General features: G+C 39.2%; 1 protein-coding gene across 1 annotated transcript in view; it reads left to right on the forward strand.

Moving 5' to 3' along the window:
* Positions 1 to 5,915: 5,915 nt before the first annotated feature.
* The window catches only part of Hgtx (HGTX homeodomain transcription factor), a 48,334-nt gene continuing 35,159 nt past the window's right edge, over positions 5,916 to 19,090 (forward strand). The window contains exon 1 of the mRNA XM_076320453.1: positions 5,916 to 6,642. Coding sequence (XP_076176568.1) covers positions 5,916 to 6,642 — 727 coding nt within the window. The remainder of the gene's footprint in view (positions 6,643 to 19,090) is intronic.

Below are 19,090 nucleotides of genomic sequence, written 5' to 3' on the forward strand. Positions count from 1 at the left end.
TAGACATGCCTTTACCGCCGAAACTAGAGATTCTTAAAAATACTGAGTTTCACAATTTTTTTAACATGCTAAATGCAAAATAAAACTAAAAAATATAAATTCAGAATCTCAAAATTTCACCAGTTTCTTATTTATCGAAATTTTGACTTCTCCCTAGTTTCCGCCACGACTATATCCTTCCTAATGAAAATACTTTCTCACACTCTGGCTTGTGAAAATACTTCCACTAATCGTGGAAGCCAGTGAAGCATCTTTTTTAAAAGTGGCATTAAACAAGATCTTATAACTCCGATAATTTTTAATATTTCTGGATGAAAAAAAAACTGTATGTACTTATAAGATGGATAAACATATATAGAAAATCTCGCTACAAAATAACCTACGTACCAACAAAAAAAAAAATCATAAGAGAAATCAAATGTATGACACTCTAGACAGCAATATCCCCTTAACTATTTACACAGTGAAAAAAAGAATTCGTTTAATGAGAAATCCCATTGAGTCGCGCGGGAGGGTTGGCAAATAACTGCTAAATCGGGATTCGTTAAGCGTTTCAATTCGCAGATTGCTCAAAGACCTAATGCCGACGGACGATTAATCGGCTCCATTTAATCACCGAACAGGAGAGCTTTATTGTCGGTTGATCGCGACAATGAGGCACGAACGTGCGCGTCGAACGATTCGTACGATTTTATTGGACAATTCCGGTCCAGTAATAACTTCACTCTAAACAGGAAGAGAACCTGGAACCTAAAAGGGATCAAAGGGGAGGATCAGGAACAGAGAGGCAGAGGAACCTGCGTAATGACTTTCCATAGAAAGGAGATAAAACCGAACAACGGGGAGTTATAGTTCTTAACGACGAATTTATGTTCTACGTTGCCGACTCGACGCGCCGATTATGCCACCAGAAACGCCATTTTTCTCAAATTATAAGATACGAACGGACGCTAGGTACGTACCGTAGCACTTAGCGATGCAAATGGGTTTCAAATTGCCAATGTTCATATTCGAAATGAACCGTTAAGGGACGAGGGTTCTACAAAAATTTACGAATTAATTTTTTTTTAATTTAACTCGAACGATAACTCGAAAGGTCAGGATGATCCGTGAAAATGATCACGGTTAGATCAATTATTTACAAGTCTGTCATAATTTGTATAAGTAGATTGACCTTGAAATTTTACATTGGAAGCAATAAATCATTACCAAGCAACTAATGACACATATTAAAAGATCGATTCCTGTATCACAGAGTCGTCAATGTGGTTGTTTAATATTTTTAAATAGAACAATATAGAGAAATGATCATTTAATCATTCATACGAGAAGTTTCTTAAAGAGAAACAATTTCTTATTTCAGATTGTAAGAAGATTTAAACGACCGTAGAAAATTATACTCGTGATTAATTTTCAATTTATACACTTTGTAAATATACGAATACTGATATACTCTTGGGCCAAAAATATACCATCCCACTTATGGTTACCCCTTATGATAGATAAGATTAAACATGTGTTGATTACCTACTCCTGCTGTGAAAGTGACCATTCAATATTTATTTTACGGGGACAACTTATTTATTACAGTTCAACGTTTCTATAAAGCAAGAATAATTTTTCGAGTAGAGGAGAGTTCTCTCTATTATTCCGATTTCCTAAATCGTACTTTATAATAATTGTTTATTATAATTAATGGGATAAACCCTTTGTTACACAATAGTGAACAGAAAAAGACAAAAAAAATTCACAAAAGTATAAATACATCATGTACACTATTTCTTTAATTCGTTTGTCATTGGTAAATATAAACGGTATGTAATATTATAAATATGAAATACACGAGAACAGAGAAGTAGAAAAGAAATGTTTCCTCTTGAAATCTCATTTAAAATAAGCTACAAATATTTTAAAAAATCAAACAAATTTAATGTAACTTTTAACCAATTTACTTTAGTTAATTACAATCTAACAGTACAGTGTTACTCCATACCTTTAAATATTTCTAAAACTAAGATTATTATGGAACATTTTACCTTCATTTTTAGATTTGTAGGTTATGTAAGTAATACATACGTATAAACGCAGAGTCCATATATCTTTACTTAAAATTGTTGTAACCTATTGTATATGTAAGTAAATAGACAAGTGAAATAGAAATAGAAAATATAATCCAGTGCATGAAATTTAAAACTTGGGTCCATAAAAGTTATAAAATTTTATCAAGAAGAAAAAAAAAATTATTACTACCTCTGGTGCGTGCAATAATCACAAAAATAGGTTTAATTACACTCACGTTAAATATTTTCTTCCTATTTACGTTACAAATCAATAGCAATAAATACGATGTTTTAACATCACAGGTTGCATAGTTTTTTATTTTTCCCTAATATATATGTAAAAAAACATTTACAAACACGATTATTTTACCCAGCCACATTTCCATTCATACTTTCATTCGTAAATATAGTACTTTTACACAAAATTTGAAAAATGCTTACAACAAATTGTTGAAGATTAACCACAGAGTAACAGACGTCATAAACATCGAGTTACAATATTCGACAATAACTTACAAAGAAATTCGCGCCAAGTAGAAAATATAACGGAAAATATCTTAAGTGGTACATGATTTTGACACAACTCTCTCCAATTTTTTTGAAATTTTTTCCAAGCATAAAGATTCCAGCGCCAAAGTCTACATTGTACTTCCCGTAGATATAGAAGTTGGGACACTAAAATCTACTTTGAATATTCCATATAGAATAGACGTTGAAGCGCCATGGTCTGCACCGAGTCGTAGCCCGCTATTTGTGGGTGGAACGAAAATAATAAGCTCCGGGATGTTCGTTCACGGCTGGCCAATAAAAGTTACCTTATTTAAACAAAGGATCGACAGATTATGTCCCATAATTGAACGCCGCTATCGAGTGTCGCAGAAAGTGCCATATGCCGTGTTTTCATAAAGCGTTAAGTCGCGCTTTTATCGCGCGTCATTGTCTCCATTATTATCGCTGTATCGCGACCGTGTAAAACGGAATATCATGAAAGCAAGAGATCGGGGGGTAGGGGGAGGAGGAGGAGGAGGTCTAATAGATTCGCGTCGAGTTTAAATTGCTCGAGTTTTCGACCCTCCATCCGCCATCCACGCGGACTTCCTCACGACCGTGGAGATAAATCAAAATTAGCTTCAGGTAAAGGACGTGTCCGTGTTGCTCGCGCCCCAACCGGAAACGGAACCCAAGAAACTTTTTCGAGAACGAAATTAAACGCGAATTTGTGACGGAAGATTTCATCTGTTTTTCCGAGTACTTTAAGTTCGGATGTTTTCCACTTTAACAACCCAATTTTGTAGCTCAAGGATTTCCGTCCACCCGCCCCCAAAAAACGAAGATACATTAAATACCGGGTGAATTGTTATCTGGGGCACGGATAAACAGAGCTCCGCTGTTACTCATCTTCGAAATAATTAAATTCAACCGGCGAAACTGGAGGAGAGGAATGAAATCTCGGGAGCGGAGTTAATTAAAATTAGAAAACACCGGAGTAGACTGTATAATCTCCTACGGCGATAAACCGTCTGCAAGCATCGGACGTTCAACGTTGAATCGTTGGGATTCCACTCGCCCGGAAAGCATCGTTGCTCTCCAAATAAACTGCATCGTGGAAAACATCCACGCCCCGCGATTTTCCCCGTGGACCTTTCGGCTTCCTCGAGGGGTCTCAAAATTCCCGTTTAAATCAGGAAAAAGTAAGCTAACGCTCGCTGAGAGACGGGTTGCCCGAAGAGGATAAGAAGAGGCGAAAGAGAATTGGCTGAAATAATCCGGGTACAAGCGATTAGGGGCGGAACTGATACCGTGAGGGTTCAATTTTGTTATATCTGCTCAGAAACTGATGAACTTGCTACACACCGTATCGACGTTTCGATATCGATACCTTCTGGATCGACAACGAAGATATTACCGCGTAACGAAGTGCCGTAGGTGTATCATTCTACCCGGAGAGCTTCGCAAACTTTACAAAGACGTAATTGCAGCTTGAGCTTTCTATATTTTAAACGTCGCCACTACTCTCGAATAATATTTCAACTTAAACGAGGACAGAGACAGTAGTGACACCGAGTAAACAGTTGGCCAATTCTATAAATAATCAACACGTCCTGTATAGATGACAAACGCGCGTAACCAAATTCTAGAGTTCATCGAATCCTCCGCAAGACTTGGCGTAAGTACGGTACGGTCTACCTGGCTGCTAATTGATATACATCGATACTTTCGCGCTCGCAAGCAAATGGGTATCGATCCGGTGCAACGCTGAACCTTGGGGTAGAACTCGATACAAAACGATACCGTCGATATCGTTCCCATCGGCCGCGACCGCGACGTCTGTTCGGCAACAGAAAGGCGTTGGAAGAAGGAAGAGGAGCGTGTAACCGAGAGAATGGCCGGCGAAGAGTGGCATAAATTATTCATCCCGTTCGAAAGGAGCGAAAGGTTCGACCGGTGGTGTTCGCGATCATTAGATTGGTCGAACGCCAGAGCCCCCCCGGGGCCAGCCAGTCCGGTTAAGTTCATCCGACATCAGTTACGTCATCCTAGAGGCAATGGTTTAGCCGGGCGAAGTAACCGAATTCTCGTTGACACGTGCATCGCCATACGTAGAGAACGCGAGGAACAAGCCAAATGGACCATCGGAAGCAAATAACTCGATTTGCTCGGTCTACGCGCACTTGACTGGCTGGAGAGCTCTGTCGACGAGGACGGGGCGGGGGTGGGCGAGGCGGGAAGGAGGAACCGGGTAGGGAGAGACGGGGGTTGAGAGAGCGGACGGCAGTCAGGGCGGAAGGAAGCAAGGAAGCAAGGAAGTTATCGAGGCGGTAGTGTCACCATAGTCATACAGAGGTGCCCAGTTGTCGAGCAAACTAGCGAGCCAGTCAGCCAAACAGCTCAGCCAGCCAGCGGAGCCGGCCAACCAGCCCAGCCAGCCAGTAAGCGAACCAGCGAGTTCTTGTTTTATTCAGTCGGGATCATAAATTACGAATTTAAACACACAATGAAAGACGCTTAACAAGAAGCTAACGCGAGATTGAGAGGCCCCGCCCGAAACACCTCTTCTTTCGGAGGAACGACCCGCGTCGGCCAATCCGGGAATAGAAACGCCCCGCGGCGTTCAGCCGACCCACCGTTTCCACGCCAATCGACACGCTCCGCCACCAGACGGTCCAACCGAGCCAACCTATCGGTGCTGGGTAAACGGCGGGAACCCGACCCGACACCCGAACCCGAAACCCGAGCCCCCAAGCCCGACCGAGCACGACCATGAGAGTAAGTCGCTCGCCGAGCGAACAGACTCGCCGCTCCCCGATGCACCCCAGTCGCATACCACTTGGCGAGGCGAGTCACTCGGCAACCCCTCATTAGTTCAGCTCGCGCCTCAGCTCGCGCATCGGTCGCCGATAACCCTCGATACCTAAACACGATCCAACGATCGTTTATATTCGATCGTTGTTACAACCGAGTACAAAGTGCGTCGATTTCACCGTTTCCACGATCGATCCAACGTTTACCGGCCAGGCTCTACGAAACAGGAATAACACCGCAGGGAGCATGGATCGAGAGGATAGTGATCAAACGTCGTGAACACCGCCCCTAAGTGACACAACCGTTAATCGCTCGAGAAATCCGAGGATCGTGCCCCCGGCGGGGGTTTTAATGTGAGTGATGTCTCGTGTGTATCAGTGACCAAGTGTTCGCGGATTCGGATACTCCGACAGGGGACTACCCCGATCCCCCCACCAACCCCCTTACCTCCAGAGGGTAAAATCCTTCCGTCGCGCGAGACCCCCCGTGTTCACGGGGGAGGATATCTCGTCCAAGATTTTCCGCTCATTGCCGAACTATGCGTGGTGCGAGATGGTGTGTTCTCTGACCAACAATAACAACAACGGGAAGAGTTGCAACGACAACGGTGAGCCCTGCCCGGATTTGCAATCGCGATCCAGCCCAGACGCCCAGCTAGGCGAGAACATGTCGCTGAGCGACGCTCACAGACGGAACAGTCACTTGGAGGGCGACAGGAGCTCCTCGGCTGGTTCCTCGCTGGGCTCGTGTTCGCCACCGCCGGCCTCCAGCCACTCGCCGCCGCCCGCCAGGCCACCGTGGCTCCATGACTTCCATGCGGCCGCCGCGCCGCACGTTCTCCAGTTCCTGAACCTGAGCGCCGCCGGCGGCAGCATGCTGGCCAGCCAGCCACTGGCGGCACTCCACTCGATGGCTGAACGTAGCCATCACCAGCAACACCAGCAACACCAACAACAGCAGCAGCAGCAGCAGCAGCAACACCAACATCAACAGCAGCAACAATCGACGGGCATACAGCTGCCCAGAATCAGCGTACCGTTGTCCACCATCACTCAGGGCCAGTCCTCGCCGACCGGAAGCGGCAAACACAGTCCTGCTACCTCCATCACCTCCGTCGGGAGCAATCCGCACGGGATCGACTCCATACTCTCGCGACCCGCAGCCACGCATCCTCAGGCACCGGTATCCGCGACACACGCCGCGCTACAACCAACGCCGCATCCTCAACACATGACGACGCCGCGTTACGCCATGCACGCGGGATTCACCGCGTCTTCCGGTTTGTATTCAAGTTTTTTTCGGAAACCAGCTTCCAAGGTAGATCGTTGCTACTACCGAGACGTTTGCAACGTGGGGATGTTTTCGTACGAGGTGATGTCGAAATTATAGCCATTCCGGATTGGAAATAAATCGGTTTCGTGGTAGTTGATATTATCGAGGCATTCGGTGAGAAATGCTCGGATTGGAAATAAATCGGTCTCGAGCTAGTCGGTATTAGCGAAGCATTCGGTGAAGAAATTGTGGAAACGTTAGCGCTAGGAGGTTACATCGAAGCGACAATGTTTGTATTATTGGTACGTGTATTGTCCTGTTTGTTTACGTTGTAAGCGGGAGTAGGCTCGTGTTCGGTGTGGACTTGTGGATCTGAATCGATTATAGTATCCAAGTTTCGTTTTTAGAGCTTCTGTTTATCGATCGTTGCTACTTTGTTCCTTGCACTTGCAAAATTTTTGAAACAGGCTATTTTGGAGCCCTAACACGAATAGGGTCTGATAGTGTACTTATAAGGAGTTTGATGTTAGGAAGTAGTTCTCCAGACACGCGCTGATACTTCGTTGATATTTTATCTTACAAGGGAACCAAAGACTCTCGTTATCCTGTGTTTATCGTCACAGTGAATTATGTACGTCAGTTGTAGCTAAAGAGTTATTGTTTTATACAAATTACGCGATGTAACGAACTGGAAGTTTCTGGGTTTGTAAACGGTATACTTATGGACGTATTTAAAAGACACATATAAAGAGTTCGATTCTACTCAAGAGTACTACTTTTGGTTTCTCCAAGTATTTATAGAGAGTCGAATTTGTGTTATCCACATCTACTTACAATTACAAGTATTGCTTTAACATCTACAAATATCATAATAAGATCCGAATTTAATCAGATTTCGAATTTGCTTGCGAAGTAATCCATCCCATCTCTGGTTACGAATCCATTTGGAGTCGATTGTTCGTGCAGAACTTGATCAAATTCAAGATCGAAGCGAAGACAGGGGATTCCTTGTGTAAAAATAAGCTGAAATATTGAAATAAAAGAGTGTACTTACTTAGAGAAAAAATGGGGAGTGTTATTTTAAAAATTAGTGCGCTTTTTTAGTGTTTAACTTCAAATTTCTATCTTGGTACAATCCTCCAGAGATCTTCTAAAGATCCTCTAAAGATCCTTTAACGATCCTCTAGAGATCTTTTTATCGATACTTTCTTCTCGATGTCTACATTTGGACTCGGTTGTTTCAACATTGTTCGCGATGAATCATATTAATCAAGAGTACAAAATATCGTAATTAATCGGTAATATACTTTACGATTACAATGAACCTAAATGATCGACGTTTGAGGAAGGTAGTCAACCTACTCGTCAAAAGCCTCTTCTGTTCGTCTTAAGAGCGACGAAGTCACCGGAACTTGAATCAACGTTACAGAGCAACCTTGTCTTCTTCCGTCGCCAACACTTTTTTTTACAATTTAATTGCAAACGCGTGTTGTATTTATACCGATTTATACAACGGTTGCGATGCACGAACGTTAATTTATTCGAATTGATTTTAATAATATCAAAAGCTCCACGTTCCAAATTTGTAATTTAACCTACGGCGTGATCGATCGTTTCAATAATTGAAAAATAAAAATGCATATGGAAGATACAACAGATTCGTATCATTTTTTATTCAACGTTTATTCGACTCTTAAGACTGTCAATCTCGTTTCCCCGTAGCTGATGGGATTTTCAGCGTAATTTATAAAATCTTGTTCCGACGACAAGCGTGTTATCGCACAGACAAAAGTGTTTTATAGTTTGAGCACGGTTATTACTACCAAAGAACGTTTAGAATCAATTGATTAACCAGTATGACCTTTGAACACGTTCATGACTTAATGCGTTTCAAGGAATCCATTAATATTGATCAAATATTATGTTCTAGTTTCTCGTGTAAAGCGTTCTCTACGAATGAAAAGTAGACCAACCATCTGCGTTTATTATCTGAATAGCTGTATTCGTTTCGCTCTTGAAGGCAAACTATACTGAATAAGTGTCTTCTACGCTTGTAAAACGTTTATGCACGTAGCAATAATTTAAAAAGTCTATTCCTCCTCTAAATCACCGATATTGAAACGTTTAACGCTAAAAAATCATTTAAACATCATCCAGTTGAGACAACTATCGCTGTTAATGTCGTTCGAAGATTATTTGTAAAACTTTCCACGTTATTAAAAATAATACTTCTAACAATAAACGGTACACAGTTAAATTCTGTCTACTATGGTTCATGTAATGTCCAAAGTTCGAAATTTGGTGCAATCGTAATTACAAAGCTGAAGAATAATAGATTTCAGTTGCCGTTGTTATGCATAAGCGTACAAGTTGTGTTTTTAACGATAATTTATTAAGGAAGTTTTTCAACGTACGTTTATTGAAATTTTTTTTTACACGGAATTAAATTTTCTATCAGATCCTAATTTAGTATCCATTTGTTTCGGAAACACCCTGTATTGTAATCAGGACTGAAATGCAGTCGAAATGTTAATGAAACGACAGTTATCTGTTGAAATATAATTGTGTGAGTTGTTTCGATCGTAAAAACAGGCCAGTTAAGTAGTACCAACAGACAAATATTGGAAATACTCATTGTACCTGGAACGCTTACAGTACATATTCTAATTAAATAGTTCTTCCACGTGAACACTGGTGGTTTATTCGTGACAAACGTCGTTATGATTTTAGATTACGAAATTGATAAACAGTTACATTTTCATCAGTGGAACGTTTTGCCTCGTTTAGAGCATGTCTGATCATTGAAGATATATACTACTCGGAGCAATTAAACGATCATCTATACACCAGGATTAACGTTCAAGTTTTTGATATTCTGGAAATTAGAGACTGTACTAAACGTCAAACACGTGTCAAAGATATTTCTAAAAATATTCACTAAAATCTCAGTCTTTACAATTTTGTGAAAACTCCAATTATTTCCAATCGTGTAATACCATACCATCTCTTTAACTTCCAACATTTGTATTCTAATGGAACTTTTGTTCCATTAACGTTTCAAGATTATATTTCAACCCGGTTCATACTGAGATTGCAGACATTGTTAGAATATAAATTGTGCAAATTAAAGTCATCATATGAAATATTGGTCAAATCAATTGAGAGGAGTCTCTAAACAATTGGAAAGAATGACTGAAAAGTTCAGTAAATATATTATTTTGAAAAATATTTTCAGCGACTGCCCGACTTCTTTTGGAGTCAAAAAATTCATAAATATTCGGTAGTTAAAATTTAAACAAATTATTGAACCAAATATATTTCAAACAATAATTATTCTTTTTTCTGCCGAGAAATATCGATAAATAAATACACGTCACAAATTAAAATTTCATTGGATAAAGCATGCAAAAACTGTTTACCAAATTAGTAAAAATAATTTGAAAATAATTTCTTTTTTTAATTATTTAAAAACAATTTGAAAATAATTTTGTTTTAAATTATTTAAAAATAATTGAATTTCGTTAGATAAAGCATATGAAGACTATTTTACACAAATGATTAAAAATAAAATGTTATGCAACTCCGCGGAACAAGAATGAATCGGATGTCCTGTAACGTCGAGTATTTCAAACGAAAAATGGCGGAAAGTATCTCGGAACGTTTTTCGAAGTCCGCTGATTGAAAACAAGGATTTGCACGAAGGTCTTGGAACCGATTCCGTGCACTGCAAACTTGCCTAACCGAATTAGATAAACGCGTGGACTCGCGTGGACCGAAGTTAGCGTATTCTGGGTTAACCACCTGACGACGGTGGCCAACTTGCTCGGGAGAGGGGGGTAGGGGGGCGGAGGAGAGAGGTCCCGATCCGTATAGAAGCATGGGCTCGCTGACTCTCGCACACAAGAGAGTCAGAGATCGACCGTGGCCACCCCATTGTCTTCCTGTAATGCGAGACATCGTGACTGGACATCGAAAGTCGAACGGTTGGACCGTTCTGTCCGCCAAAAAGTCGAAAGCAATCTCTCGCGATGAAAATGTAATCGAAGACAAATTGCACCAATGTAGCAGCGACTTGAAGCAATATTTTTATTTTCGGTATTGTTATGCCAATTTAAATCAATCGAATCAATTCTTCCGTTCAGTATTATTAAATCAATTTATGTATATCTGAACCGATGTAACACAGAGTAAACGATAAATTCGTTCTTTTTTTCTGATTTGGCCCTCTTTCATAATTATTGAGACAATTGTAAGGTGACCTTGATTTCAATGTAATTTGAATTTCTTCGATCGAGGATCTTGAACAATTACACGAACTAAATCGAAGTAATTGCATGGAAGACGATGTTTTGTACTGATATTAAGATTTAGTATTTATCTGTATCGTAACACGTAGAGTAACTATTAATTTAATTCGTGTTATGTAACAATTCTCTCAGCTGTTGAACTTTTACTCTTAGAGGAGAGACGTTTGATCTTCAGACTTTCAATTTGATAATTCGAAAGTAAATTCTCCATGATTGACCGTTTTTTATCAACTGATAGGATTCAGTAGATGGAGACTGTAGAAGACACAGTATTGTCTTTATTGGACAAATTTGATCTGATCATATTTCAGCAACCTAGAACGAGATGTCACTTTTTGGGAGAAGGAATTTTTGTGAAATCTTCAAAATTAGAATTCTTAACTTTGTAAGCTGTTGGAAAGAGTTAAGAATAATTAATAATAAGGCTGGAATATTATGAATCTCTTAAGAGAAGATTTATAGACACTTAAATTGACATTCACTCGTGACATTTATCAAACTTGCGAGCACATTGCCATGTTCTGTCATTATGAAATTTAATTGTGAATACTTATCCACAAATTCAATGGTATATTTAAAATAACATAACAAATAAATGTACTCGTGTCCTGAAGAAGTTAAAATGCTACATGTTTTATCGTTGTCTTTAAGTCGATAAAAGAATTTCTCTCGAAAGACGAAACTAGGAATCATTCTTTAATTATATTTCAATGATATTTCTCGTTAAAAGAAATTCTAAGAACGTGGATATTAAAATAAGTAAATTACAATCCTCGTAATATTCTCAATGTAATAAATCATACCAATCGTTATTGCTGTGTTCCTAAAATAGTAAGATAAATTTCCTTGTATTATTATTTAAGAGCATAGTATAATCGTCTAATTGACCATGAAATGCAATAAATAAACGAGGAATAAAAGGTGCAACGAATTGAATAAGACTTTCGTCACAAATCCTCGTAGCCACGGCTCGTTTTATTGTCCAAGCTACGCCATCTTGTGAGTGCGAAAATCGAGGACGAGCAGCATTAAAGGGTTCATTCACGAACTTCTATGTCCATTATTAATGATATCGCGGGACATACGAGGGATTATAAATTTAAGAGTACAGCTATAGAGCGCGGTATAGAAATACTAAATATATTTTATGAACGAGGGTGGCACGTGACTAGGGTTCATGAGTTCATGAATTAGACTGAGAACGATGTATACAAGGTCTGATTCTGAGAGCCCTCGAATATGCGCATCTGTTCGTTTATTGGGAATTTCTGAGAATCTGTTTTCTACGTTGCATCGCAGCGTGCTCGCCGTCGGACATAATTTTTATACTCTTCGCGAGCACGTAACAGTATTAAGTGGTATTTTAATATTATACCAGTTTCGGAGACTTCAATGACCGGGTATTAGATAAATTTCTCTTCGATCGATCTGTAAATACGAAGTCGTAGCGACTTAATGCATTTATGAAATATTTCTGAGCGATAACGAGAAAGAACTGTTATACGCGTACGGAAAATCATATAAAAAAATTACAATTTACGAACTGACAAGAAATTATTTGGTTCCTTCGATGAACTTGGTCAAATTCGTTTACCGAAGTTTTTGAGTAACGTTTTTCAATTTCGAAGCAGTGTCTAATTGCTCAGTTTTGGAAACTTTGTTTCGAAATTGTGATTCCTGCTCGATAAATGATACATTTAAATTATCGAAAGACAGTTGAAAATATTCTAACGTATAAACATTATACGTTAATACTCCATCGTATGAATATTATACGTTAAAATTCTAACGTATGAATTGTAGGAAAAATTAATTCGATTAAAAAATTATCTTTCTGATAAAAGAAATAACTATATACGCATAAAATAATTTAAACTTCTTTACGACGCACAACCTCGAGAAATTTGTGTAAAGTATTTCCCCTCGTGTACTAAAATTATTTGTACCTCGGTTTTGCTATCAGGACGAATCTGGTGCGAAAAGAATTAAAACTTGTACATGGTTGGCAATAACTTCGGTACGAAGTCGTTTAAAACTTGCAACTCGCAACAGACAAAATGGAAAAATTGAAGCAAATAACGTTCTCGACCTCACGTTGTACGAAACCGCAAGGAAGAAATGAGAGATCTTAAACAATCTTCGAGAAGAAAAACGCGCTCTTTTTAAACTATAGCCAGCGCCATTATCGCAAATTATGACAACGATTCCTGCAGATATTTGAACGTCCGCCACGGACAAAAGTAGCACAGCAGCCGGATATAAATCGCAAACGATTCTTTCGGGACCCCTCGGTAGCTTTTACGGGTGCCACGCCGAAGATTCCTTCTTTTATTAGAAGGAAAACAATTTTATAGTACCTACAGTGTTGCCCAACTACAATTCCGTATTGTATATCATTTTGTACAACGTTACGTTGTTAACGTGCTAACGTAACGATTTAACGCTTTTATGGTTTGACTTCTCGCGAGTTTCTCACGTTAAAAGAATCGTTGGAAAATACAGCTGTGAGGAGGATTTTTTCATAGTTTTTAGGTGACATTAACTGTCGTATCTCAGCCCTGAACTTAAAGATAATTAGTATTCGCTTACAAGAAAAACATTAATTCGGACGATAATAATTTACTCGATGCTTGTTTCCCCGCTAATACGACAGATTGATTATACTTTAATTTGACATTAGGTTTTAATAACAGCATTTGAAATTCGATCGACAAAACCAGCAAATTAATTTTAAACCCAAAAATGAAACAGAGTATCGAATGACGTTCGTGATTTTCATAGATTCAATTACTAAACGAGCTTGGCGTTTAACGACAGTAGTTTAAAAATATTTATCAAATGAAATTGATGAAACCAATAATCAATTTTCAACCCAAGAATAAAATACAATGTCGAGTGACCATCCAGGACTTCATATTTACAATTATTGAATGAAATTTTAGTTTTAAATCTTATTTCGTATTAATGTATCATTGACATTTATGTAACAAAGATGTTCGATAGAAGGAAATTTTAAAAGAATAAACTAACATATCGAGCGAAACATTGAAAGATTAAAATTGAAAGTGTGCTATCGATTAATTATTTATTCGTTATTAATTTCTCTATAGAATTCATTGATCGTTTAAACGAATACAAAATTGTGAACGTTATTATCATATAATTAAATATCTATATTATGCGAACAAAGTTATACAGATACATGAATATAACTCAAGTAGAGAGGAATAAAATGCTGTTACTAAACCGTAACTTCAATTTCGGAAACTATTACAGTTTAATTTGCAGTCACTGTTTCAAAATACTCTGTTACTCTCGATACCACGGTTTCGAAAACGAAAATACGTCTCGTTCAGTTGCATAAAAATATGATCGCCGTTGAAAGCGGAGAATTGACCGAATCAACGTCGATCGTGGACCGAGCAACATAGCGAGGAATCTTTATGAAGTGCTTATGCCCTAACCGAGGTCTAACCGAGAGCTGGCCCAGAAACGTGCGCGTAATGACTCGAAATCGGGTGCTTCAGATTCTGGCCAAGCTCGCGGAGTATTCACGGTATTCGCGTATATATGTACTACATACCGAACAGTCTGGGCGAATCTCCACTTTTATGCGTTCTTAGCACACCGATGACGCAAGACGAGAATCCTCGATGTCTCTAAATCCAAGTATATACTTCCGAACCAAACGTCTTTTCGTTCGACGTATCTAAACCTCGAAAGATGTACAGATATTACTCGTAAATATAACAGTTGGTTAGCAATTGGTGGTGATCGAAGATATCGAACGTCTCGAAAAGAATAGGACCGAATTTCTACAGTGTATCTTAATATACTATCAAGTATATCAAGGGGTATCAAGGGTATGGCAGAAATTCAAAAAGACACATGTTCAAAAATGCGGTATCGAAGAGTTGTAAGAGGGTCGATGGCTCGTTAGTCAGCGGAGCTTTCTTATTGTTAACGTGATCGTTACTTCGGCCAATGGAAGCATGTATTTTTACAGAAAGGAGAACTTTCGAACACCTGCTGTAACCCGTGTAATATCTACTGTAATAATTAACGTCGAGCCGTTCTGTGGTCCAAACACGTAAGCAATAACAGACAATGATTTTGATAAAGAATTATGGAACCAATGAAAACAATTTTGGTACTAAACGCCATTGATTTATTTGTTTTTTTTACTTACTAAACTTTCTTAATACCCGGATTTTGTAGAATCTCCATTAACCAAGCTGCACTGTATTCCATTTTATTATAACGATAGACTAGTGTCTTTTTAATATTTGTTCCGGTTATATTTGGCTACTCACGAAATTACGAATTTAATTTTGTAATATTGAAAATGTTTCGTTTTGGGATTGGCTGGTAAACTTTGGTGAAGCTTGTCCGGCAAATCCTGCTTTTTAATGTGACTGGGTGTTGTGATGGATTCCTGTCGGTAGAAGTGTTTGCTTGTTAATAACCGCAGGAAACGGTTTAAGTTAATCGCCATCTAGCTGTGTTTACTGGAAGATTTATGAGCCACTATGATTTCAGCAAGGTTTGCATCGATAAACAGTTCACACCTCGATAGAATTTTTGCTTGACAGATTGATCTTTGCGATTGGCTCGTAATACGTGGACAGGTTAGGCTAGAATATAATTTTCTAACGAGTTTATCAACTCACATGAACCATTGAACAGCACTTCCAATTAAGTTTGATCTAACTATCCGAAATGAGTACCCTTTGAAGGTAGAGAGAATTAATGAGATTAGTATCCTTCAGAATTAGATGGAACAGCGATCTGAAATTAGTATCCTTCAGATTCGTAAGCTGGTTTGACTATACCCGTGATAAGCGAGCTGCTATTAATTCCCTACAATGGTGCAATCCTGTACAAAGGAAACACCCTGAATTATTAGGAAATGTTAAACTAAATAGTAGCATAAATAACACTGACACTTGTAACGAATGATTTGTCTTCACAAGTATGGTCCTTCTCTGGAAGTAATTGGAATCTTGACAGTACAAGGCCTGGAAACCTACAATTACATTACTTTTATCAAAAGATAAATTTCAACAACCTGGACCAAGGATTGTTGAGTATTCTGTTCGTAGTGAATTGTCCATATAATTCTATTAAAGAAAAGTTTCATGACCTTGGAACTTCAAAGGGAAAGTAGACTTTAAGTGATCTTGTACTCCTTATCGTCTCTCAACGAAGTGTCCCGATTCAGTATCACCATTTTTTACAACCCCAAGAACTATGTTACATGACAATCTAAAAAATGAAAACATCCGGATATCTAACATGCAACCGACTATCAAAAAATCGTATCCATACCTACGCTTCTATTACTATTATTCAGATAACTATACTTGTATATTAGATTGTTCGGAAAGTCATTTCGTTTTTCAAAATGGAGAATATATCATTCAATAAAGTGTTTATACATTCTGAAACAATCGTGTTTCATTTTCACTAAAAAAAACGAACTGACTTTCCGAACAACTCAACACATATTTATATATATATATACAACTTCACTACATATAATACACAGTATAACTTCAGATGACCTATGCACGTAACTATGTACGCAACTCTGTTCTTACACAGATATAATTTCGTCGACTAAAAGTGTCGTTGAAAACGATTCACAATAAATTCCTCGACTCGACTAATAACGTCCCGACTCCCTTTATTAAAAATGTTTCTAATAATTTCGCCGGTATACTCGTACGCGTGGATGGATTAAAATGAACCATCCTGTATAATTATATCTTCAAAATAGGAACATAAAGGTATGGAAATTTAAAGGGGTACTCGTACGAAGCTAAGTAGTTTCACCCTCTACGGTGTTATCCCTCCGACCCCCTTCCATCGCCAAAGTGCACCTATCTTAACGAACACATTTTTCCACGGGTTCTAATAACTTTCCTCTCTGTCGCGATATAAGCTGTTTCGAGTATGCCCTCCGCGATGCACGCCGTATAAACATGCATCCCGCCCCCGGAGTGAAATTGGGCGAGCAATGCATGTCGCGCAATACGGAACGCGCAGGTTCGATACGCATCCGTGCGGTTCATTCAGCCTCTTCCTGGTCTCCACGTAGCTGCATCTGCTTTCCGTAAACGAATTCATTCGTGTTTCTCGAACGCTGTTTCGCTTCGTAAAGATTAGCCCCCGCTCGATAATTCGAGACCGAATTACAATCATGGAATCGTGATTTGTTGCACTCGATGTTATGTATAGGTTAGGTCTGGTTTAAATTCGTCAGTCTTGCGCCAAAATACATTCGTAGATTTATATTATTCGCGACTGCGATACAGATGTCCCGTGAATGTTTATCACGAGGACGGGACGAGGGATCATTTTTAGAAGAATAAATTTTCGTTTAAGCTTGAACTATTGACCCTACGGGTCAAGTCTTAAGTTTACTTTCTACTAAATTAGACCCTTGGATTTCTCGCGATCGCGATACAAATGTTCCGTAGATTTTTAATATGGTGAGTTTAGACGCGTTTGTTCAGACGAGGATAAACTTTTGTTTAAGCTTCAAATATTGACGCTGAAAAGGGAATATTTGATCGCCGGGAGGTTCAATTTGAGAAGGAACAAGTTTTTGACAAATCGATCACTATCTATTAACAGGATTTAGTATACAACCTCTGTCGGTCGAGCTTCAATTGCAATTTTTCAAATGTACACGATTTAATTTCATTTTAATATATCCGTGCATGTGGTGGCTACGCAGAAACAGATTTCATTTACGAATATTTCAAAAACGTAAAAATGTGTTGTTTTCTATACGTCACTGTCGTTATTATTAATCTTTACCCCGCATATATGAGAAAGTGCATACACAAATATGCACCCGTATAGAAGCAAGATAAAACTGAAGTATCTAAATGCTATGAAACCCTAACTCAAACAATGTCAATCTCATACCGATCGCAACTCGCCATTGTAGAATCTGACATAAAGAACTTACAACGAGACTCTATGACAAAGGGTTAAGGTCATACTTGAGGTTAGATTCTCTATCTGGATCACGTAAAAAACTCATCAAGGATTCGTGATAATATCCCATTCGTTCAAACGGAGCCCTGTAGTTCTAAACCAACTGTAACACACCCAGTCCAACGACCTCGGTGTCAATATCCTCTGCACAGACTCCCAAGAGTTAGCACGATTCCTCGCGCTGAGAATAATCTCCAAACGTCTGTTCCAAGTTCTGGGTTACAGGTTTTTGATCTATTCGAAGCTTCAACCCCTCACCCCTCCTCGTCCACGCGACAGTTTCGTCAGATTGGCCGTCGAGGGCGTTCGTTTTCGATCGTCGGCATCAGAAAACCGTGACTCTCCGTTCCCGAAGGGCGCTCGCGCCCGTAAAAATCTCTGCTGGAGGTTCAATTAAAGTTCGTGGATCATCGAAGGTGGAGGGTGGGGAAAAATCGGTCCCGGTTACGACACCGATTCCTCCGATCGGTTGGCTGCCGAAAGCGTAGCGACGAATACCGAATATTTTTGTTGATGAGCATGCAGCTTCACTCGTTTATGATCCCATAAATTTTATTTCATTTCAACGTAACGGACAAAAGGAGTAACGATCGGACGATCGTATCGCGCGCGTTTCCATCCTTCGTTCCTGCGCCCCGATTCGTGCACGCTCGAATACTAAAAGAAGGAAAAAAAAAAACGGGAATAACGTTTTATTGTGCGGTGGACAAGTCGATGAAAAAAAGGTCCTGACGCGTTCCCATCCGTTTTACACGGCCAACTAACAACAATACCGAGCCGGTGGATTTTATATACCTGGTGTAAACCCGCGATCCCTTCGTAGCCGAAAGGCTCGGGTAATACTCGCGGTTCAGGCAATTTGTAAGAAGCGGCATAATTGGTTTATAGTAGCGATTTTGAAACCGTGTCTCGACAATCGATACATTCTTGGTGCGAAACGAGTCAATTTTTTTTTTCTTCTTCTTTTTTTTCTTTTCACTTTCGAGCGTCTCGAATCGGATTTATTAAAACGCCCATTGACTGTCTTACGCGACTTTAATGAGACGACGATGTATTGTTCAAAGTATCAATGGTTACTGTATACTAACACGTGTTATGATATATTTTCCGTGTACGAGAATGTTGGTACAATAGTAATTG

This window comes from Ptiloglossa arizonensis, chromosome 1, assembly GCF_051014685.1.
Source record: "Ptiloglossa arizonensis isolate GNS036 chromosome 1, iyPtiAriz1_principal, whole genome shotgun sequence".
Taxonomy (NCBI): domain Eukaryota; kingdom Metazoa; phylum Arthropoda; class Insecta; order Hymenoptera; family Colletidae; genus Ptiloglossa; species Ptiloglossa arizonensis.